This window comes from Talpa europaea, assembly GCF_964194135.1.
Source record: "Talpa europaea genome assembly, chromosome: 3".
NCBI lineage: Eukaryota > Metazoa > Chordata > Mammalia > Eulipotyphla > Talpidae > Talpa > Talpa europaea.
Window position 1 is genome coordinate 101,377,355 of NC_140069.1, and position 24,116 is coordinate 101,401,470.

Sequence of the window (24,116 nt, forward strand, 5' to 3'; positions counted from 1 at the left end):
TGATGAGCTGGAATAGTGTGAAGAGACTTTACAGTTTTTTTTTTTAAGATTTATTTATTTATACAAGCTCTGGGTATAGTCAGAAGCGCGGGAAGGTGAGAGAATTCACTAGAGCCAGAGGGGAGAGCAGAGCAGGCAGACTGACGAAATACACTGCTGAGGGGAGCAGTGGGCGTGGCAGGAGAGGTCTGTGCACCATGTGGGACCCTCGCCAGTGGCCGCCGGGGATCGAACCAGTGCTGCAGAGGCAGTGGGCAGCTTCGCAGCCCAGCGTTCAACCGTTGCGCCACCAGGGGAGGCCCAAGGCTTTTCAGTTTTGTTTTTTTTTTGAAAGATTTATTTTTATTTATTTATGCAAGCACTGGGTACAGCCAGAAGCGCGGTAGGGTGAAAGAATTCACCAGAGCCAGAGCAGGGAGCAGAGCAGGCAGAAGGACCTAAGTACACTGCTGAGGGGAGCAGCGGGCGGCAGGAGAGGTCTGCACGCCATGCAGGACCCTCCTCCGGGGCCGGGGAGCAGCCGGGGATCGAACCGGCTCTGCAGAGGCTGCGGGCAGCTTCGTAACCCAGCACTCAACCGCTGCGCCACCGGGGAGGCCCGGCTTTACAGTTTTTATTTGTTTTGTTTTTTAATATTTGTCACTGTGATGTTATTTAAAGCTTGTCTTTTCACTTTATGTCTTAGAAATGTGAAAGTATGCATTTATTTCCCAAAGGATATAGGTGAAATTCATCAATCTTGAGGGCAGGGTGTAATGACCTATAAAATAAAATTGTTTTTCTGCAAGACAGTGAAGGTTCCATGTAATAAGGGTGACTGACTATTCCATGAGTTGGATGGAGTAGAGTTCCCACTTTTAGGGGTGAAGGTGATTTGGGAGTCCTTTGGATTCATCTACAAGCAGCATTTTATGGAAGCAAATTACTTCCTGTGATCAGACACAAAGCAGTAGTTTTTAGTTTCCTGATAGAATCATGTCCCACCAGTAGCCCGTGTAACTTATATAAACTCAATTCTAGAACTGATTTAAAAAATGAGTTAAGTTGTAGCACTTAAATTTGCATAGTACTCCTTATGATATTTAATTTTTTAAATGTTACTGTATAAGGTTGGTAGCCACATAACCATATATACTGTACTTTTATCAGTTTGGGGAACAATTGCAATTTTGATTATGCTCAGTGTTTACCTAGCAAAGATTAGGAGCCAATGCAGACATATGGAAAGACCCCTCTATAATTTAACATATCTCTGCGATCCTAACATTAGGATTTCCCCTGCAAAGCTACTTATCTGGGGCAAAGGGCAGTGGTCTTAATCTAATAGTAATTTCAAGTCAGCCTGTAAAGCCAAATTTACAAAATGTCCACGGTAATGTGTTTTGCATTTTCTCATTTCTATTTGCCCCTCCATAACTGGGATCACTTTGGTCTTGCCTGTTGTGAAAGGGAGTTGAAAGCCATGGTTTGCCACCAGGGTCATTTCAAAGTCGGCTGTAGGCGGCTGTGTGCCCCATGCTCACTCTGAAGCTCCATAGGAGGATGGCAGGTGAATCGCTTGACCTGTCACTCAGGTCAGGGGTGGCCTTTACACTGACACAAAGCCGGTTCCTGACCTTCCTCCTGCTGTCCTAAATAGCTAGTCCCAAAGGACCAGTGTGAACTTAGTCTTGGAGTCTTCTTGCAACCACCCAGCAGGTGGATTTCTACAGTCAATATTTCTGCTAAAACAGCCCCATTTTCCTGCGAAGTACAATAAATGTGTGCTCAGGAAATCAGCAGCAAGGCGGGCCCTGTGTTCAGTGGCATGTTTTTCTCATCTATTTTGGGAATTAGCCTAGAAAGGGTGCTCCAAGTGATTGCCTTTCTCATGTTTCCCGGGCAGAAGAAGGAGATATTCATGAATTTCTGTTTTCCTTCCTCCCTCTCCCCCAACCCTTCAGCTTTATGAGGAATCCAAGATGAATTTGGAGCAGGAGAGGCCATTTGTCTGCAGTGCCCCAGGCTGCTCCCAGGTGAGTGTTGGAATACTCTGCTGGGACTTCCAGGGTTGGACCTTCTGACAGGGAAACAACTCTCACTTAGCAATCATGCCTTAGCAATCAAGACACTGTCAAAGTCCCCTCACCTTCTTTACCATCATCGCCATCATCATCGTTATTATTTTCCACATTCAACAGTTTGGACTACTTCTCTCATGGCCTCTGAAATACATCAGTGCTGGTCATTTCCACCCATAACTTTCCCTTGAAAGTAAGCCAGATGCATCCTTCTGACCAGATGTTCAGGACTGTTATATCAGAAAGAGGGTAGAAGGTGCCTGCTTTTACAATAGTCATTTGAGTGCTGAACCCTTAGATTGCCAGTGAGATAGCTCAACAACGGAGACAGAATTTTCTTTTGTTTTTCTCTTTGAGTACAATAAACTTCCTATAACTCATGTAGAATCCACAGTTTTTTCCATTTGTTTAATTATTAAAAGGGGAAATTGGTTTTTGTGCTGGATAAAACATCATTCAGCATCTGATGGCTTCCATCCAGTGGGATCCTTGTGGGTGCAGTGTTTAGTGTAGGGCCTGCACCCAGTAAGTGCTCAGTTCATGTCCACTGCTGTTACTGTTACTCTGCTGTGACTGCCACTGTCATAGTGGGCCAATCTCTTTGAAAGAAATTGGAACTGTCTATCACCTACAATCAAAGATAAAGATAATATGTTATCTTTGGAACTTGCTGGTGACATTTCTTCTATACTTGATCCTCTGGATACCTTCTCATTGTAGTCATTGGAAAATGAGCACATGTGGTGGGTCTCATGCCAAGATTTCCATTTTATGGGATGTGGGTGAAGCTTAGAACTCAGAGACAACATCTCTCCTACATGGGTTAGTGAAGCTCTCTTTCCCCAAACCACTCAGTGGTTTCAGGTGGAACTGAGTCCCAGCTCCTGCCTGTGTCTGCAGTGGGCTGTCAGTGTGGGTTAGGGCAGTGTCTAGGAGTCAATGCGAGGTGATGCCCCTGGAAAGCCCTTCCCACTACATCTCCCGAGGGAGTTTGTGGTGGGTTCTGGGAGTCTTCTGGAGGCAAGATGCCACAGGAGTAGGAGGCGTCATTGCTGGTGCTGCCTTGCCATGTTGCTGGTGACGTCAGCCACTGAGTGAGAAACTAGAGTCCTTTACTCAGGTTCTGGCAGGAGCTTTTGTGTAAGTGTTGATTTGTAACCTATAAATCAGAAAAGAAATAGAGAAAATTATTTGGAATTTCAACTATTTTCAGCAGGTCATTTTTGGAGGTTATTTTGAAGTGGTAAAGAATGGGAAAACACAGATTCATTAGTCACTGGGAAAAATTCTATGAGGGCAGGACTCTCATTGTGAATGTAGAAAATTGCCTTCTGTAATTAAGATAAAATGTCTACTTATTTTTCTTAAAGAGAAGTCCCAATAGCCAGAGGGAATCAGATAATTTGAGCAGTTGCTTTGTTTTGACTGTGAACATATGACTAATTCCATTCAATTTGAGTCACTCAACATGTTTTTGTAGAGTCTGCTTATGCGTGCAAGGCAGGCATCCTTGCCTTCACAGAGCTTCCCGTCTAGGCTGTGATGCATCAAATCTGTAACCACATGATGTTTGAATCAATTAATTAGTGAAGTGCAACTTTCCATTAAGGAAGAGCCCAGGTCACTTGAAAAGTATCATTAAGGGGTTTATCAGGGAGGAGAATAGGGGCTTCTCTAAATAAGGGAGTTTAAGAGGATGGGATTCTCAAGACACTAGCAAAAGCCAAGGAGGGTTCATACTAAGTCAGGGACCCAGCAGTGTCTAAAGCTGTGAATTACAGTAAAAGAAGTCCTTTTGAGTCACTCGTACTTAGATGAGTCAGAGTGAGGATGCAGCAGAGAATTCATTGAATTATATGGCAGAATATCCCAAACTTGGAACTATAGACATCTGGAGCAGAATGATTTTTGTTGGGGTGGAGGGGACTGTCCTGTACAATATAGGACATTTAGCAGCATTCATGGCCTGTACTTCCCAGATCTCAGTAGCACTCCCTAGTTGTCGCCACCCCAAAAATATCTCCAGGCATTGCTTAATGCATTTCCCTTGGTTTTAAACCAAATTGCCCCGGTTGTGAGCGATGGTCTGATGGTTTACATTTTGGCATTAGCCTCCCTTTTGGATCCCTTCACTTCTGGGAGGTCACCTACTTCTAATCGATGACCTCCCACTCTATTTCATGCCTTGCTCTCAGCCACACTTTCTCCTGTTTGGAATCAGGCAGAACATAAGTAAATAAATGCCACAGACATGTGGTCACTGGTGTCAGACTCTGCTAGAGCCAGGACAGTGAGAGTTCTGAGAAGAGGCTATTGGACTTGGCAGTTGGGTGCTTGCCTTCAACCTGTTGAGAGGAGTCCAGGCGGGGCCAAGTTGTAAGGGATTAATGAGTGAGCTAGTGGGTGGTGAGGAAGTGGAGGTGGCCAGCACAGAGGACTCTTTCAAGAGTGCTAGGGAGGGCCGGGAAGCATCGTGATATAATGGTAGCTTGAGAAGGAAGCAGCTTGAGAGAGTTTCTTTTTTAAATTAAAAGTTAGCCAGGATGGATTTAGTTCAGGGTAGGGAGCAATGAGCATGCTGGCTTGAAGGACCACCACTGATCACAGAACATTTGGGGGGTGTAGAGGAACTTGAGGAAGAGAGGGGGTGGATTATTTCACTGATACAGAATGGAATGGAAATAGAATTTATGAAGTTGTATGCAAATTCTGAGATAGAAATGGTAATAAAAGTGGCAGGGTGTGCATTGTGAATGACCTTGACCTTCTCACTCAAGGAGAGTAGGTCATTTCCTTCAGTACACTGAGTGGACAGAGAAGTTTGGGTAAACATGGGAACTGAGGATTTACATAGGTTTTTGGTTTTAAGTAAAGTTCCAAGCCTCTCCCCTTCCAGTCCCTGCCAAATTTAAATGTAAAGATGCATCAAAAATTCAACATCTATTTCATGTGAAGTGTTTCTTTTTTCTTGACAAGCTGTTATAAAACTGTGTGTCTTTCCACTGAAATAGTTTTGGAATTGAGAAAATATAGTAGTTGCCCAGTGATTCCAAGGTTCCCGTGGTTAGATTATAGGAAATCACATTCTAGTCCATTGTAGTTTGGACATTAATATGGCAACACTCTCTAGCATGGAACCCAAAATGAGAAGAAAGGATGGCAGGAACCAAAAAAAGGGATGTAAATATGACTGATCGGTACTTGTGCTGAATTGGAAATGGTGGGATGACTCCATTTTTCCTCATTGGAAGGAAGCTTTGTTGTAAAAACCTGGGAGGTTTTTTGTTTTTTTGGATTATAGCTCATTAGACATTAGTTTCATCCCAGAAATGAAGAGAAATAAGTTTCTTTTGTTCTTTCTAATCTCACAAGGCCAAATTAATTTCAGTATTCCTTTGCTCTCCTCATTAACCAAGTGACTTCTCTCAGATCTGTATCTGTTACATACTCTACATTTTGGTTATTTATATTTGCTGCTATTTTACTACCTAGTTAAAAAAATCACAGATGTCCTATAGTATCATTTTTGTGAAGCAATTATTTGATAAGACATGTATTATCATGTAATATAAAATGAGATGCTGTGCAAATTATTATAATTTAATAAGCATTTTGGTTAATATTCTATTTTAAGCTATTATTTTACAGAGCTAAGACGTGTTTTACAAATATGAAATAAAAGGTATCATCATGTTATTTATTTATCATATTGATTATATATACCACAGAAAAAATTGCAACAAGAATTTCTACAGAAGACTAGGACATTTAACACACTTCTCAAACCACCATGTTAGAGTGTATTTGATGCTGTTACTGTATGACATCAGCATCAAATACACTCTAACATGTTGGTTTGAGAAGTGTGTTAAATCACTGTATAATGTATAGAACTTTAAGAGAATAAATAAATCAGCAGCAAAAGCCCAAATGTCACTGTAAATCAGACTTCTATATATTCAGAAATTTGGCATAAGTACCATACATTGTGAATTCTATCCTGTCCAGTTTATATGATATAAATGACAAATGAGTGATGTTTATTTGAAGAACTGCCTCTAGAATATTCTATAGGATTTAGTCCAGTGCATTCCTCCATTTTTGTGGACATAAATCTATGCTATATATAGGGGAGATTTTTACAAGGATAACCGAAACTTATAATGACTATCCTGAGAAACAGGGAAACTGAAAGATTTTCTGAATGTCAAAGATTCAGAGATGTTCAGTAGAGTTTATTGCCTTTTGTTGTATTTTTGTTCGATTTTGATAAAGCAGATACTCTGTTTAGCTCAGCTATTAAGACATACCATTCATAGTCAGGATTGGTTAGGATCTGCAACCATACAATTTATCCTTCAAGTTTCAGTGGCTTAAAACAACAAAGACTTATTTCAGTTGCCCATTAGATTATTTCTGTTGTAAACTAACAGGACATTCTTTATAATACTTCATTGTTCAGAAATTACCTTTGTAATCCATTGGAAATTTAGGACTGTGAGGGGCCATTCTTTCTTTTTTTTTTTAGCATTTTTTTATTTATATATATATTTAAGATTTATTTTATTTATTGAAGAACTGGGGCACAGGTCAGAGGCGCAGGAGGGTGAGAGAATTCACCAGAGACAGAGCAGGGAGCAGAACAGGCAGAAGGACCAAAGACAGTGCTGAGGGGAACAGTAAGCGAGACAGAAGAGGTCTGTTTCGCCATGTGGGCTTCTCCCTGGCCATCCAGGAATCGAACTCGCACTGCAGAGACTGCGGGACAGCTTCACAGTTTGGCGCTCAACCCGCCGGGGAGGCCTGGGGCCGTTACTTCTAATGTTGTGAATTGACTTGTTAAAGAGGAAAGCCAGGAGGAAAGCTAGAAGGCCTTGCATCAGGAAGTAGATGCTGACATTCTGGGTGACATGTCATTTCTATTCATGACTCAATGGACAAATAGTCACATGGCCCCACCAACCAGAAGAGGGTCAGGCAATCCAGTCCTATTATGTGACCAGATGTCAGACAGCTGAAGAATTTTGGAAAAGCATTTTGACAACCATAATATCATTCTCTAGTAGTTAAAAACATAAAGTGATGGCTTACTTCACTGTAAGGAGTATATAATACTAAAACTAACATCATATTACTATAAATCATATGTATAACTATTGAAAAATCAAATGAGTGTGTGATTTCTTCATAAGGAGAAACATATAATACTGATGTCATGGTACACATTCATAGATACGTCTGTTACATGACATTTAACTCTTTCCAAAGTCTGACATGAATCAAAATTCTTTTCCTACTTTATTCATTTCACCTTTTTGTTAATCTATAGATAATGCCATAATGTAGAGCATGCTTAATTATGCCATAGACTTAATTTTACACTGTTAATGTAGGATAGTAGCTACTAGAGAAAAGTTCCAAATAGTTTTTCAAAACTCTATTGCTACTCAAGTGTAAACTCACTTTTCTTTTTTGGACATAGGTTCTCACAGGTTTCTCACAGGTATGGATAGAAAAGGGAGAATTTCACTTTTTGGATTTTTTGTGATCATAAATAGTCATTCATTCTAACGCTTTTATTCTAGAAATGTACAGCATATTTCCATTGTACATATTATTTTAATACTTTTTGTATTGCTCATTTACCTTTGTCTTTTTCATTCTTTAACTAATACAGAATTTAAAATCCACCCTCTGAAGCAAATCTTTACATAAGGAAATATATAGTTTACAGATGAATCATCACAGTTGGCTCTCTTTAAGCACTATGTGAGAAGTACAGACCTTTACAGGGAAGGAAAGTTTCCCAGGAAAGGTATGGAAATGCAGAAAAGGGGGAAAGACCTCCTGTGTCTTTGTGGTGTTCAGCCAGAGTTTCCTGCAACACAATTAAGCCCCTGGTAAACTATAACAGAAATAATGCCGCATATATTTGGATGGAACTCAAAGAAACATCCAAGAATATTTGTTCACATAAAATAATTTGTCATTTTACTTACTCATGCTTTCACACTTTTTTAGAGTTTTTTTTTTTTTTGGTTTGTTTTTCCTGTCATATTTGGATACTGAATAAATCTTTCCTCTATGATGGCAAATATGTATTACAAAACTGAATGGCTCCTCTCCCCTCTTTCTTTTTCTATTTGTCTGACAGCGCTTCCCAACAGAGGACCATCTGATGATTCACAGGCACAAGCATGAAATGACTTTGAAGTTCCCCTCAATAAAAACAGACAATATGTTATCAGGTAAGGAGCCATCAGGCAAAGAGGCTTTGGTGATCAGTTGAGCCATAAGCGAGAACCATCTTATATTATGATAGGATGATTTCCACAAATAAATTCTGTGCCTTGAAAATATAGACTTCTAAGGCATAGCAGAGACTCAAAATAATGATTAGTAAAGATGTTATCGTGAATGTAATATTCACTCAAATTATAGCATGACATTTCATTTTCTGGAATGTGAAACATTTTCTATGAAACTTCACTCCATACAAGTATTTTTTAAGTCACGTATTAATAATAACTTAAATAGCAAATACTAATTGAGCATCTGTGATGCACACAACACTTGTTCTGACTGCCATGGAGGTGCAAAGATTGATATGAGTTCTGTTCTTGGGGATCTCACAATATACTATGCGTGGGGAACTTAGCTAAAAGAGGCCTGTCTGTGATAGTATCAAAGTGTTTTGTAGGGAAGAGTGCTATACACTTTAGTAGTAGGAGCTTTCTTTCTGGACTGAAGTGCTCAGTAAAGATGACCTTAAGAAATAGAACCTGCCTCTTAAGTGGGAGACTAGTGAGAACCCACAGAAACATAGCAAGTGCTCAGCAAATGTGAGCCGAACGAAATCCCAGTGGTAATCAACTCATCAGTTAATTGCCATCCCTTCCCATTTTGAGAGGTCGTGAAGTACGTTAGAAAGAATGCAGGGCTGGCAGTGAGGAAACTTGAACTCTAGCCTGGGCTCTGCCTCCACCTGCTAGACGGCCCTGAGCAAGTTAGTGAAACTTCTGGGCCTCAGTTTCTTTGACCATAACAAGGGAATGATTTTATCTGCCCAACCCATTCCACAGTTTTATTGTGTAGATCCGTTGACAGAAATTAAGTGAAAGTGTTTCATAAACTGTAGCAGAATAATCAAAGCATTTCCAGTTATCCTTCTTAGGCTACAAATATTTTGCCAGAGCTACTTCTCTTTGGCATCATGGGAGAAGTAATATGCCCATGAATATGTTTTAAATGATATCAGAAGAAGGTGACTGCCCTGGCAGGCCTGGCTCATATAACTTAGCATTTCTATAGCACTTAAATTTTACAAGTATTTTATTATCTCTATTATTAGTAAATCCGTTTAGAGTTTTGTCAGACAGGTTATTATTACAACCCATATTTTACTGATAGAGCAGGAGGGGCATAGGGAGATGGGGCGGCTTTCCCAGGCTCACCAAGCAGGGCAAAGCTGAGGGCCCCTTCTCCTGCAGTTTTACTCCACTGAGGGGACCAGCTGCTGCCTTGTCAGGTGTCACAGGATTGCATGCATGATCAGACACCCCTGGGGCAAAGCCTTGTGCTCATCCTCACAAACCCACCAGTGCCTGGTTAACAGAGCAGGTGCTCTGGGTTGAAGACATTCTAGTTTCAGAGGCAGCCTCTTCCCTTCCCACTGGCCCCTGCACTGCCTCTCTCTCAGCCTCCGTTTGATTTTATTGAACGTACTGGCTCTTCAGAAACAGTTTCCTTTAGTCTAGAAATGAGACATAGAAACTTGAATTTTAAGAATTATAAAAACCTAGAAGGGTTAGAGAGGGTGGTCTTTTCTATTATTTTTATCATTTATTGTGGTCTTTATTTTTCCCAAGTAGGATCACGTAGATAGGATTTACCACTTTTATAGGTTGCCTATTGCGTAGGGGAGTGGGAGGTGAGTTTTAGGGATGTAATTACGTGAAGCTATTACCACCTTAGTGGTCAGCACCAGTGCACGTCTTTCAGGTTCTACCAGGAGCTCCATCTGAAGGTGTGAAAAACAGCAGTTGAAAATGTGTGACCATTTCTAAATATTGCCTGTAAACAGATTTCTGATTAAGTTTTTTGCAGCTTTTCAATTGTTCTTACCACATCCTTATTCATACTTCAGTAATTGGCAGTGACAGATTGAAAATTATTGAGAGATATGTCACTCTAAATTTTTATTATATGATAGTTGGAATGAGAAGATGAAGCATGCGATAAATATAAAGAAAATAGCATGAATAATGTATTAGCATATTTTCTTTTGCTTTGTCATGTTTTATATTGAATATGGTGTGAGGCCATTTCATGCTCTTAATGAAAATGAAGTTGAAATTTTAAACTTGCTACCCACTTTTGGTAGAATTTTCTTGCTGGGATGGAGTAGGGCACTATCTAGTCTAGCTCTATAACTTTGTATTTATGAGGTCTACTTTCTGCAATACAACAATGTTGTCCACACTGAATTATACTAAGTGATCTAGTGGGTATTAATCTTTGTTATTTTTTCCCCCAGAAAATACTTGAATGTGTGTTTATATCAGACTCCATTGTTTTAGCATATTAGATTGTGATTGCAAATATGACTGTTATACTTATCCATATTTTGATTTATTTAGGTTTGAATTTATCAAGTGCTTGGCAGTCAGCTTTCATTAAAAATACGTTCATTAAAATTTTATTTCTTAAAGTATCTGAAGCCTATTTTGTGGGCTATCATGAAGATCAGTGATTTCATACTATTTGAAATATAACAACAATAAAAAAATGTAAAAATCAAATGTTAAATTGGCAGATATCGTGAGGGCAAAAATCTTCAAGTCCCAAGAGGAACTTAAAGTAGTATTCAATTATTTTCAAGTAGTATTCAATCACACAAAATTTCATTTCTGATGAATTGGAGCTTGAGAAATATTAAGAAGATAAAATATGGTAGGTATGTTCATTATTAATTTCAGGATACCTGGTTAACCTATATTTTGAAATATCACTTTTTTTTAAAGATTTATTTGATTAATTTATTTATTTATACAAGCACTGGGTATAGTCAGAAGTGCGGGAGGGTGAGAGAATTCACCAGAGCCAGAGCGGGGAGCAGAGCAGGCAGAAGGACCAAAGCACACTGCTGAGGGGAGCAGCGGGCGGCAGGAGAGGTCTGCGCACCATGTGGGACCCTCCTCTGGTGGCCAGGGAGCAGCCGGGGATCGAACCAGCGCTGCAGAGGCTGTGGGCAGCTTTGCAACCCAGCGCTCAACAGCTGCGCCACCGGGGAGGCCCTGAAATATCACTTTTTCCTTCATTAATTGCAGGTATTATAGTTGGGGAATTTATTAAGAGGCCACAGATAAACTCTTCAAGCCTAAGTGTCCTATGTAGGAGCTGTATGATCTTTCCTAGCTTTGCCTTAAGGTCCATTTTATTTAGACCAGCTAGAATTTACTATCACAAATGCCTGTATATGATCTTTGGTTTGCCACAAGGCAGGGTAATCAAAGTGACAGACTTTTTAATGTTTATTAAGATAAGTCTGCTTTTATGAATAGAGAGTAAACATAACATCTCTCATTCTGAAGGTACAGTATTACTAGGGCATGAATGGAGGTGGTGGTATTGGAGTCTGAGAGCAAAGGCTTACAACCCCTCTTACTTTCGTCATCCCATCCTTATTTGACCGATATGGTATATCCCCAGGATCCTGATACAATCATGGACATGAGTCTTTCCCTCCAGCTGTTCTTCTTCTGATAGAAGATAATTTCATGGTAAGGGAAATTGGCATATCAAAGAATTTTAGTTGCCAAGTTCAAAATGAGAACCTGTTGAAGACCATATACTTCCACACACAGGTTTCAAAATTGCCAGCTATTATATGACACAAGATCTGTTTGGTTTGAAAAGTATCACATTTCTGTTTTAGAGGCAAAGAGCATGGTGCTAGGGTCTATATTATTTTCTTTCTTTTTTTTTTTTTTTTGAAATAGTAGAGAAGACAGATTATTTTGACTCAAAATAGCTTTTACTTGACTCTATGATATGTTCCAGAGGAAAATGCAATAAAAATGTCAAAATTAGGCCAGAGTTATAAGTTTGGGTCTATTTAATGGTATTATGGTTAGACATGCAGAAATTTCCAAATCTTGCCTTGTCAGATATCTCCAGGCCCACTTCTTTACACAGTTCCTAGATTCTGTATAGGAAAAAATAATGCTAATCAAAGTACAATGTACAACTTTATTGTTTAATATTTTGCAAGAACTCCGTGTGTGTGTGTGTGTGTGTGTGTGCTGGAGGAGTATGATGAAAATATTCACTAAAAGATGATAGATTTTCCTTCATGAGAGGGAAGCTGAAGTTCAAGTGTGTTACAGACCCTTTCTAATAGAGAAGACCCAATCAACATCTCAGGTGTGAATACTGGGCACATGAGACCATGAGGCCTTTAATGTCTAGTAATCCCACCTTAGATATGACAGCTCAATTAATTTTATTAGTAAATGTTGTGTGTTTGGAGGGACATTAGGACAGGCATCTGCTGAGGTGAGAGAAGAGTGGCTTAAATTGTGTCTCTTCCACCATTTATTCTTTCATTCAACAAATATTAATTGAGTGGCTGCAAGGATCCTATTGTGCTAGATAGAGCATTGCTATAATGAACAGAACATGAAGTCCTTCTTCTCATGGAACTTAGTGCACTCAACAGGGGGTGGGAAAAAAGAGACATAATAAAACACAACAACAAAAAACCATGTAGACAAGAAAATATCGGTTAGTGACAAGTGGTATAATGAAGAAAAAAATGACAATGTGACCCAACTGGCCATTAAGTCCCCTATGAGAGGTTAGACAAAGCTGCTGTGCATGGGTAATGTTTCATCCAAGACCTGATGTTCAGTATTGTAAGTTCAGGTGTTCTTTCCCTCTGACTGTTGAATATAGTGTGTCTGGAGGTGAAAATATCACAAGAGTAGATGTGGTACAGATGATTGGATCTTGCACTGACTCATGGAAGAGAGGCAAAAGAGACTGGCATCCTTAGTCTGTCTTCCTTAGCATCATTGTATTGGATTATCTAACATAAAGGACAATATGGCCCTCCAAAACCCCATTGTGTCTCTGGATTTGCCTCTAAAATTAAGGACAATCTCTAGTTCCAGGCTCTACACCTAATTTTCCACTATGGAGAAGCAAGAATGTTATTCAGTGAAGTAGAAAATTTGTCTTAAAAAAGATTATCACCAACCAGATAATCTCAGATTTCATGATGAATCCACTCTATCTTTAGAAAGACCTGGGATATTAAAAACACCAGTTGAGTAAATCTCTCTCTCTCTAGATACATACACACACACACACATATGTGTGTATATATATGTAAATCTCTCACACACAAAGTTCATATACTTCCTATTCTTGGCAATCCCATCAATGGTGACAGTGCCTAGTGACTTCCTACTATCTTAATTAATCAGATCTTTAGGGAACAGAGGGTGGTGAGATGAACTGCACCAGAGGACAGCGTGATAATGTCAATGATTGCCATTTATTGTCTTGCCTTATACCTATAATTATGCCCCTTAATTTACACATATCATTTAAACAGCCACTTTTTTATATGAGAAAATATGATCAAGACGATAATCAGTTTGTCCAGCCTCTCTGTATGTCTGTAATTTCCTCATTGGAACCTAGATTTAGTGAGCTACACATGCTAAGCACATGTTTTGATTTTAGATATATGTTTGGACATAAATTTATGAACTACTCTTTCCTATTATATATTATTGGCTTAGCTCTACAAGAGTCACCAAATGGAGAAAATAGTCAAAAGTTTTTAGAAGATTATACTAACTCATTAGTCTTTAGAGGTACAGAGAATTGTGTTTTCAAATTAGGTTTTCTAGTCTTTTGTGACAAATAGAATGTAAGTGGCTACTGACATTTATAGGAGTTGTCAGCTGTTCATCCTTGTTTCTAGCTGGTCAAGCAGATAGAATTTTGACTAATTCACTTGAACATCTCAGAGGCCTTGCTCTAAAGTTCTCTTTTGTAGATTAAAAAAAAAATCTGGCTTCCAGTCTATTCCATCTGGAAACCAGTCCCCCTTGACAAAGTATAGGAGAACACAGGCAATTAGGAACTAAGTAGAAACGTAAAACTTTAACTTCTGCTATTCAGGGCAGGTTTTCATAAGAAAACCACCTTGGATCCTTTAGTTTATTTGACCTGCAGGGACATGATCTCACTGTGTTAGTAACTTCTTTTTTTTTACTAGCTCAGCCCCTCTAAAGTGAATTAAATTATGGATTGATTGCTGTTGGAATATTTGGGGATGCCCATGGCTGAGAGTAAGTAGGTATAGACTATAGACTTGTTTAATTTAAATCTAAACCTATGGGGGGCCTCCCTGGTGGCTCAAGGGGTTAAGCACTGCACTATGAAGCTATCGCAGCCTCTGTAGCACGAGTTTGATGCCCAGCTGGCCAGGGAGATACCCACATGGTGCAGTAGACCTCTCCTGACTCGTGCTGCTCCCCTCAGCAGTGTTTTCAGTCGATTTGCCTGTTCTGCTTCCTACTCTGTCTCTGGTGGATCCTCTCACCCTCCATACCTCTGACCTATACTCCAGTTCTTGTATGCATAAATAAATAAATCTTTAAAAAAGTAGATAAATCTAAACCTATGGGCTCTAAGGGAAACCAAACAGCTTGAAGTGTATCTTATCCAACCATAGTCAGCTTCTAAGACTCCACAGCTGTTGTTCAAAAAATAAATTCTCCTTGGCTTCTCCCATGGTACCACTGCCTCTTGGGAGAATTACAGGGAAACTGTAATGTTAGTGTCACCTAGAGGACCCTCTTGCGCCTATTGTATGTTCACATTCAATGAAAGGCACATTTATTGCAAAGAAGTCTGTCTAAAATTCCAGCAGTTGTCACTGATTGTTACTCTTATAAAAGCTTATGTTTTATAAAATTCATTAATGTAAACTCTCCTAATTAAAAATTCGGATAGGAACTAAGCAAGAATATCCTAAGGAGAACATTTGCTGGAAAATTTATGGACTAAATATAACCATAAAAGGAACATTAAAAGGATCTAAGAAAATGTCTTTTCTGAGAATTCCAACTTTTACTGAAATAGATATGCTGATTCAAATACATTTCTCTATTGATTGAGTGACAATCTTGAGGAATTCCATTATGCACATTTTGTTGGCTGAATCTGAGTCATGCAAATATTAAAAGTATACTCCCTTTAAAAAAAAATACCCTATAATTAGAATGACCGCTAATTCAAACTGATCTTTCTTATGACTGGTCTGAATTAGTGAGACCTTTATAGTATTACTAGTCACAATCAATTTAATACAAAATGATGTAAAATTATATAGCCCTTTAGTAATACCATAGTTGGGAATATCAAACCGAAAGGAAAGAACATTTTGCTTAGGAAGTTCACATACTTCCCTTATGGTATATGATAGGAACTTTGCTTTTCCTTTTCCTTTTTTTTTTTTTTTTTAAAATCAATGACTAGTCACCTTGCCTTTTTTCAAGAACAGAAATGAAACATAGTCAACATATAACTTAAACCCAACTCTGAAACCGAATACATAGAGACCTATTGTTAAATGTAGAGCAGACTAAACACGTTGAAGAGAAGAATCAAGGTTGAGTCTTGAGCTTGGCGCTTTTCATTTAGACTTTGGAATATCATACCTGCTGGGGCTGAAGAACTTGCGACCAGGCAGACCATGGACTGACTGGGAGATGCTGAGAGATGCTGTTTTTCTTCTAGTAGTTTAGCCATTTACCTGATATCTTGCCCAGGTGTAACATAGCCAGAGTCCACTCTTGTTGACTGATGGGTGAATTTCTAAATCATGATGTCATTTTTGTGGCTCTCTTCCTGGAAGATATACAAGTAGTGTCTCTGCCCAGCAAGAGTCCTTTACCAAGCTGTTTAGGGAGGCAGTGATTCCTGACTTTTTCAAGAAGTAGACTCACCATTCCAGGAAGGGAACCAGAGACTGAAATATGACAAAACTACAGTATGACAATATTGCAAAAGCTGTTTTGGTCCCTTTTGGTGTCAATCTTTCCTGTCTAATAGGTAAAGAAACTCCCAGAACATGTGCAGTGAGTGAGAGAATCCTGTGACCTTTCTTACTTACTCTGGTGTCTGGGCGTCTAAGAACCTCCATGCTATTTGCAGACTCCACAGGAAGGTGATATACCAATGTTTACACAGCACCAACTTAGGTTTACAAATAACAAAATACTTTCAACTCAGGTGAAGTTTAAACTCAAGGGTACTCTAGTTTAATTTGAGATTTGGGGTTATCTCCTTCTCTCATGGAGATGGTCCTCAGTGCCGTGGAACTAGACAGAAAGGAGAGCAGAAGTTTTCATGATAGCTCTGACTTCTTTTGGAACTCTTACTATTGGGCACACGTTAGATATTATCACCAATAGGTAAAATTGTGGCACTGACTACTGTTCTCAGGATGTAGAAATTCCTGCTGCTTATGGATGCTTTTGGTTCTAAATAAGGGGTGGTTTATAAGAATTTTAATTTATGGTCATGCCTATTACCCACTAACTTCAGGTCTAACTTTAGCAGTAATAGTTATTTGACAAGATATTCATGTGGTTTAGAAACTCTGCCATCTCTGTTTAAGCTGCTGATAGTTTCGGCTCTCCCCCTTTTGAAGATTTGCACATTTCCTGGCTTACTTGGAACTGGTACCATGTGGGATCAAAGACAACTTGAGACCCTGTATTAATTCTAATAAATGTTAAAACGAAAGTTAAGCTCCATTTTCTGGTTCCCGTTGAAACTGGAAAGAATAGCTCATTCACAAAAGGAAAATAAATTAAAAATTAGGAACAGTGTGTCTTATCTGTTCCAAATGTGGATACAATCATTTGATTTGCTTTTTCCTCACTGTATCTTACAGCAAAGAAAATGGCATTTGGGGCCTTCTTTGCATCTTCTGCTCTGGGGAGGGGAGGGAACCATCTGTCTTTACTGCCTGTGGCTCTCCCTGTTCATCCCTTTTGTTGCCCTATTGCTGTGGAGAAGCCTGATGGACAGCATCATTGCAACCTCTGTGCCAAGCTTCTGCAGCCTCTTGTGCAGACATGTGTGGGTATGTGCTGGTATCTGGGAATAATTTTGCATCAGAGGAGACAGAAAATACCTCTCCACTATGCTTGGGGCTTTATGGACCATCTCGTGAGCTCATTTCAGAGTTCAGGAGTCTGATAGAGCCTGTTGGGATTACTGTTTTCTCTACCTGGTATCATGATCCTCAACTTGTAAATCTCCAACAAAGCAGCATAAAGAAATACAAGAAAAATTAAAACCCAGTGAACCAAATTCCTATTGAAGACAGGTGGCTAGTTTGATTAGGCGATGTTTCCTTAGGTTTTTAGTTATACAAATGTCCCTGCAAGATAGAAGAGAGTTAGTAAGACTGTTATGCAGTTCTATTAGATGGGAGATAAAATGATTCCAAGATATTTCCAAAAAGCAAGGATTGTTAGTATTATCAATTACCAATACAATGCATAATTGAATTGTGCATAATATGTGACTCAATTTCTAAATGGGACCTGGAATGAGTTTCACATTCCTCATTAGTAAAATAGGGAAAATAATTTTTATCTAATGTGGCTGATGTGAAAATAATGAGCTGTTTTATACAAAGCACTTGGCATTATGCCTGGCATGGTATAAGCACCCAATAAATGGTAGAATATGTACACACACACACCCACCCCACTTTATTTCCATTCTCCGACCTTGTCTATTTATATCTTCTATTCAGAAAACTCTTCTGTTGGTATATTGACCTCTCACCTCTGGCTTAATTTCCAGTTCTAACCAACTGCTACTAATGTTCCCATTTAGCTATCCCATAAATGGTCATATGTTTGTTAGACTTACTAATAGTGCCTTTTGCAGCTAGCCCATTGTTATGATCATTCTAGGTTTCAAAGACTCATGTAACTTCAGAATTCTATTTGACAGATGAAGTCTATGAGATCCCAAGAATGGAGGTAATTTCCCTCACATCACACCATTTTTTTTTTAAAGATTTATTTATTTATTTATGCAAGCACTGGGTACAGTCAGAGGTGTACCTAGGACCGAAGTACACTGCTGAGGGTAGCAGCGGGCGGCAGGAGAGGTCTGCGCACCACGTGGGATCCCCCTCCGGTGGCCGGAGAGCAGCCGGGGGTCGAACCTGCGCTGCAGAGGCCGCGGGCAGCTTCGCAACCCAGCGCTCAACCGCTGCGCCACCGGGGAGGCCCACATCACACCATTTTTAAATCTATATTCTGGGTAGTCAACATTGTCCTTCATACATACAGCAGTGTCCTTTGTACATGGCAGGAAAGTCAGGGCAAAGCATGGGATTTCAATTGAATTGTCTGAAAGTAAGAGAGGATATAATGGTGGTAAGATGGTCACAGTTTATGTGTCCTTGTATAAGGCTCTTATTTCTCCGCTTCTAAAATAATGTGCACCCTACTTACGTTATAGGATCTTATGAGATCTAGAGATCTAGAGATTCTAGAGAAAGTGTGTCAAAATACTTTGTAAACTGAAAATGCTGCATTGATATAACCACAGTGGCTTCATTTTCTCCAGTTTTCCAAATAATAAGCACTCTAAACTGTCAAGAATATGAAAGAAATCCTATTCCTTTTGAAGGGTATTCTCAGAACATTTTTGGCTATGGCAGAGGAAAATAAAATTAATAATTATATTTTTAGAGGGTGGAAGCTGAATGTGTTTGATTTGGAACCTCTCCTCATTCTTCTATGACTCTCAAAATGAGAGATAGTATTGGTAAGTTTTCCTTCTCTATTAATAAAAAGGAATGAACATGCTTGGTTCTTTTGTTTGATAGAAAATTTATGATTTTTTTTCCCTCCAGCTCTCTGAAATCAGGTTTACTATTGACTCAGTGGAGTTCTGGGCCTGATTTTAGCAAAACCTTTCTTCCCCTAATTTTTGAAAGGGAACCCCACACAGTGATGTGTATTCCAGTGGGACGGAGCCCAGAAAGTCAATGCTTGGCTCTCCTACAGCTGCTCAGGGAAAGCCTTCACATGTTGCAGCCTTGACATGTCGGATTTCCCCTTTAAGATTTGTGATTTTATTTTCTTCCTTATTCTCATAAGGGCTGGAAGATTATAGATGGCCAGTTGGCACCTTAATTAAGGCAAGGGGAGGTTTTTGTGAGTTTAGTTCACACCTGCCACTGGCTTTTGAGGCAAAGATCCCATGTTTGATCACTTGGTCTGTTTTCAGATCAGACTCCAACCCCAACGAGATTCCTGAAGAACTGTGAGGAAGTGGGACTCTTCAACGAGCTGGACTGTTCCCTGGAGCATGAGTTCAGGAAGGCTCAGGAGGAGGAGAGCAGCAAGAGGGTAGGTTTGCTTGGTTGTATGACTCCTGTCATATCTGCTAGAAAACTCCACGTGGAAAGGAGGTGGCTCTGCAGACCATGTTGATGTGCCCTAACCACTGCTTCACCCATTTGCAAGTGTGTGTCTGATGTTTCTGTAAAAAAAATGGATGAATCACTGATCACAATAGAATCCAAATGTGAAAAAAATCACGGGAAAAATAGGGATCTGAAATATGAAATTCAAGCAAAAGAAAAAAGAGTTGCTATTCTTGAACCTCAGATAAAGTTGCAGATTGGTTTTTATTCAAAACTAATTGTTTTATTTTGCTAAAACTTTAATAGGAAGTCTTACTTGGGTGTGAATACAGAGGATCAGAGTCAAAGTGTTAGACAAAAGGCAAATAATCATGGTGCTGGGAGAGGGGATTGCATCTGAACTTGGCCCAGTTTATCACTGTCTTTAGGAGACTCTTCACCGTAGAGCTCAATCACATTCAGTCACTTCCTACTCATATTATGGAACATCCATGATTGAGACACATAGGTTGACTCTAAATGTGAATTACTTGCTCTTAAAAATGTAGAAAATTCACTCCGGAATATATTCAGAATATATTCCTCCAGAATATATTTAGATTTTATTGTAATGTTGTACTAGCATTTTAAAATCATTTTACAAGACTAAGGGAAAGGAAAGGGGTTACAAGTAAATGTGATAATGTAGGTCTTTAATATTTTTTATTGTTATGATAGAGCATTATTGAATGACCACAATGTACTAAACAAGACTAGTCACATTCCATGAACAGAGATTAAATGTGAAAGATGGTTGAAAGAGAGGACCTGCCAGGTAGCTATGGATTCTGAAGTTCCAGCTGTTCTATCTTGTGAAAAATATTTAAAAGGTTCTGATGTTTCTCTTAGTGTTTCAAAATCTTTGAATCCTCATCTATGTAAAATTGCAATAATCCCACTCCACCAATTTTTCTTTTTTTTTTTTAATAAATTTTATTGTTATATTCCCCATACAATTGCAGCCCCCCCATTCTGACCCCAATCCCTCCCCTCCCACCCCCGCCCCCCTAAAAGTGTCTCTGGTTCATAGTTTTTTGTTGATTTTGATTTTCACTTTCTTATAGTTATTCATTTTCCTGGTCCCTTATTTAAGTTTTCTAGATTCCTGCTATGAGTGAGACCATCCGGTATTTTTCTTTTTCTTTTTGGCTTATTTCGCTGAGCATGATCCCTTCCAGCGCCATCCATGTTGCTGCAAATTGCATGTGTTTATCTTTTTTGAATGCTGAGTAATATTCCATGGTATATATGTACCACATCTTCTTGATCCAGTCATCTATTTTTGGGCATTTGGGTTGTTTCCAAAGCTTAGCTATTGTAAACAGTGCTGCTATAAACATAGGGGTGCAGGTGTTCTTTGGAATTGATGTTTCTGTGTCCTTTGGGTAAATACCTAGGAGTGGAATTGCTGGATCATATGGAAGCTCTATGTTTAGTAGGTCCAGAAATCTCCATACAGCTTTCCACAGTGGTTGGACCAGTTTGCACTCCCACCAACAGTGCAGAAGAGTTCCTTTTTCTCCACACCCTCGCCAACATTTGTTGTTGCTAGTTTTTTTAATATGTGCCATTCTCACTGGTGTAAGATGGTATCTCATGGTAGTTTTGATTTGCATTTCCCTGATGACAAGTGATGTTGAACATTTTTTCATATGCCTGTTGGCCATTTGCATTTCCTCTTCAGAGAAGTTTCTTTTAAGCTCTTCTGCCCATTTTTTGACTGGATTATTTTCTTTGTTGTTGTTGAGTCTCATCAGCTCTTTGCAGATTTTTGTGATCAGTCCTTTATCATTAGTGTTGGGTGCAAAAATGTTCTCCCAGTTGGTGGGGTTTCTCTTTGTTTTTGTTATTGTCTCTTTTGCTGTGCAAAAGCTCTTTAATTTGATGTAGTCCCAGCTGTTTATCTTTGCCTTCACTATCACTGCTTTGGGTGATGTGTCTGTAAAGATGTCTTTGATGTGCAAATCACGTAGTGTTTCGCCTATATTTCCTTCTATATATTTTATGGTTTCAGGTCTTATGTCTAGTTCTTTAATCCATTTTGAGTTGATTTTTGTGTATGGTGTGAGGTGGTGGTCAAGCTTCATTCTTTTGCATGTAGCGACCCAGTTTTCCCAGCACCATTTATTGAACAAACTTTCTTTGCTCCAATGCATATTCTTTGCTCCTTTGTCAAAGATTAGTTGACCATAAATCTGTGGGTTTATTTCTGGATTTTCTATTCGATTCCATTGGTCTGTATGTCTGTTCTTGTTCCAATACCATGCAGTTTTGATGATTATGGCTTTGTAGTATAGTTTGAAGTCTGGGAGTCTGATGCCTCCATTCCCTTCTTTTTTTTTCAGGAGAGCTTTGGCTATTTGGGGTTTTTGGTGATTCCATATGAATTTCATCAATAATTGTTCTATTTCTTTGAAGAATGACATTGAAATTTTGATTGGAATAGCATTGAATCTGTATATTGCTTTTGGTAGGATGGCCATTTTAATAATGTTTATTCTTCCAATCCATGAGCAGGGGATGTCTCTCCATTTCTTTGTGTCTTCTTCTATTTCTTTTAACAGTGTTTTATAGTTTTCTTTGTATAGGTCCTTTACCTCTTTTGTTAGATTTATTCCCAAATATTTGATTTTTTTTGTTTCAATAACAAAAGGGATGGTCTTTTTGATTTCTTCTTCTTCAGATTTATTGTTTGTGTATAGGAAGGCTACTGACTTTTGCGTGTTGATTTTGTATCCTGCCACTTTACTGAACTGATTGATGAGTTGAATTAGCTTTTCTGTGGAGTTTTTGGGGTTCTCTATGTATAATATCATATCGTCTGCAAATAGTGATAGTTTGACTTCTTCTTTTCCTATTTGGATTCCTTGGATGTCTTTCTCTTGTCTTATTGCCCTGGCTAGGACTTCCAGTATTATATTGAAAAGCAATGGTGAGAGTGGACATCCTTGTCTTGTTCCAGATCTTAATGGAATTGCTTTCAGCTTTTCACCATTGAGAATGATACTGGCTGTTGGCTTGTCATAGATGGCCTTTATGATGTTGAGGTATGTTCCTTGTATCCCCAGAATTTCAAGGGCTTTTATCATGAATGGGTGTTGCACTTTGTCGAAAGCTTTCTCAGCATCTATTGATATTATCATATGGTTTTTATATTTCTTTTTGTTGATGTGTTGGATAACGTTGATTGATTTTCGGATGTTAAACCATCCTTGTGCCCCTGGAATGAATCCAACTTGGTCGTGTCCACCAGATTTTTCATGTCACATTTTCCACTTCAAAACAGTCAAAGACTTTGGTCTGTACTGCTTTAGGAAAAGTCATGAATATAGGAGGAGGTTATAAGAGGGGTATAAAATCTCAGTCAGCTCATTTAACTTATTTATAGTTAATTTGTCATTTATACTTGATCCTTCATTCCTCCCACCCCCCAGTGACATGAAGACCCCCTTTTCCTTTTTTTAAACAAACACTTATATAGCATACATTTGCCAGATACTGCTTGGAGCGCTTACAAAAGTTAAGTAAAAAAAAAAAAAGAAGGTATATATTCCATGTTTCACTGCGATAGAAATATATTTTTTTAATATGAAAATAACATGGGAGAAGAAGACTCTAGTAAATTTCTTCTGATTGACTAATACATTTAACTCTCCTGGTAGACATGGCATATATAGAGATCTGAGTGATTAAGTTCTTTGGTTCCTCAGAATAGTCAAGTTTGGCTGAAATTAAACTGAACTATAAGAAAGCTGGTCCATATTGTCTTCATTTCTGATAGAATTATTGTAACCAAGTGTCAACCCTTGATTTTCTTAAAGACATTCACCAAGGGCAGTTTTAGGATGCCGTGGTCAGGGTGTGGTTTTAGATGGTCGCATTACATAGTACTCACGAGCTCCTATATGAAGCCCCTAGGGAGGAAATTCTTGCAGATCTGAATTCCAGGAAATAGTTTGCTTCCCCTGAGGAACCGAAATATTTTCTCCTCATGGCCATGAGAATCATGTAGCTGGTTCTGTTTCTCTTTTCGCTTTGACTGCTCGATTAACACAGAGCCAAGTTTACTGCTTAACTTTGAGAACTTTTTAGAAAACTGTGATGAGCATATTTTACTTCCCCTCTAGCCTAGACTTTCAGTTCTAGTTTATATTTCCTCTGGTCCTGGCTTTTAATTTAAAAAATATTTTTATGTTATTTCTTTTGTGAAAAGCTTTTGATTTCTTGGAGGCTAAAAAAGAATACAAATTATTAAACTTTACAAATGAAAATTATTAGGCAAGCAAAGTTGAGAAAGAGGACTATTGTAGTTGTAGAAATATATGTTTTTCTCTCTCTTGTCAAGTGTTGCTCTTTTTTTTTTAAGATTTTATTTTTTTATTTATTTATACAAGCACTGGGTACTGTCAGAAGCGCGGGAGGGTGAGAGAATTCACCAGAGCCAGAGCGGGAACAGAACAGACAGACCGATGAAATACACTGCTGAGGGGAGCAGCGGGCACGGCAGGAGAGGTCTGCGCGCCATGTGGGAC

At 38.9% G+C, this 24,116-nt stretch overlaps 1 protein-coding gene across 1 annotated transcript in view; it reads left to right on the plus strand.

Moving 5' to 3' along the window:
- Positions 1–1,946: 1,946 nt before the first annotated feature.
- Positions 1,947–24,116, plus strand: part of CREB5 (cAMP responsive element binding protein 5) — a gene marked incomplete at its 5' end in the record, with an annotated part of 311,356 nt that continues 289,186 nt past the window's right edge. The window contains 3 exons of the mRNA XM_084230938.1: positions 1,947–2,015; positions 8,215–8,308; positions 19,407–19,528. Coding sequence (XP_084087064.1) covers positions 1,962–2,015; positions 8,215–8,308; positions 19,407–19,528 — 270 coding nt within the window. The remainder of the gene's footprint in view (positions 2,016–8,214; positions 8,309–19,406; positions 19,529–24,116) is intronic.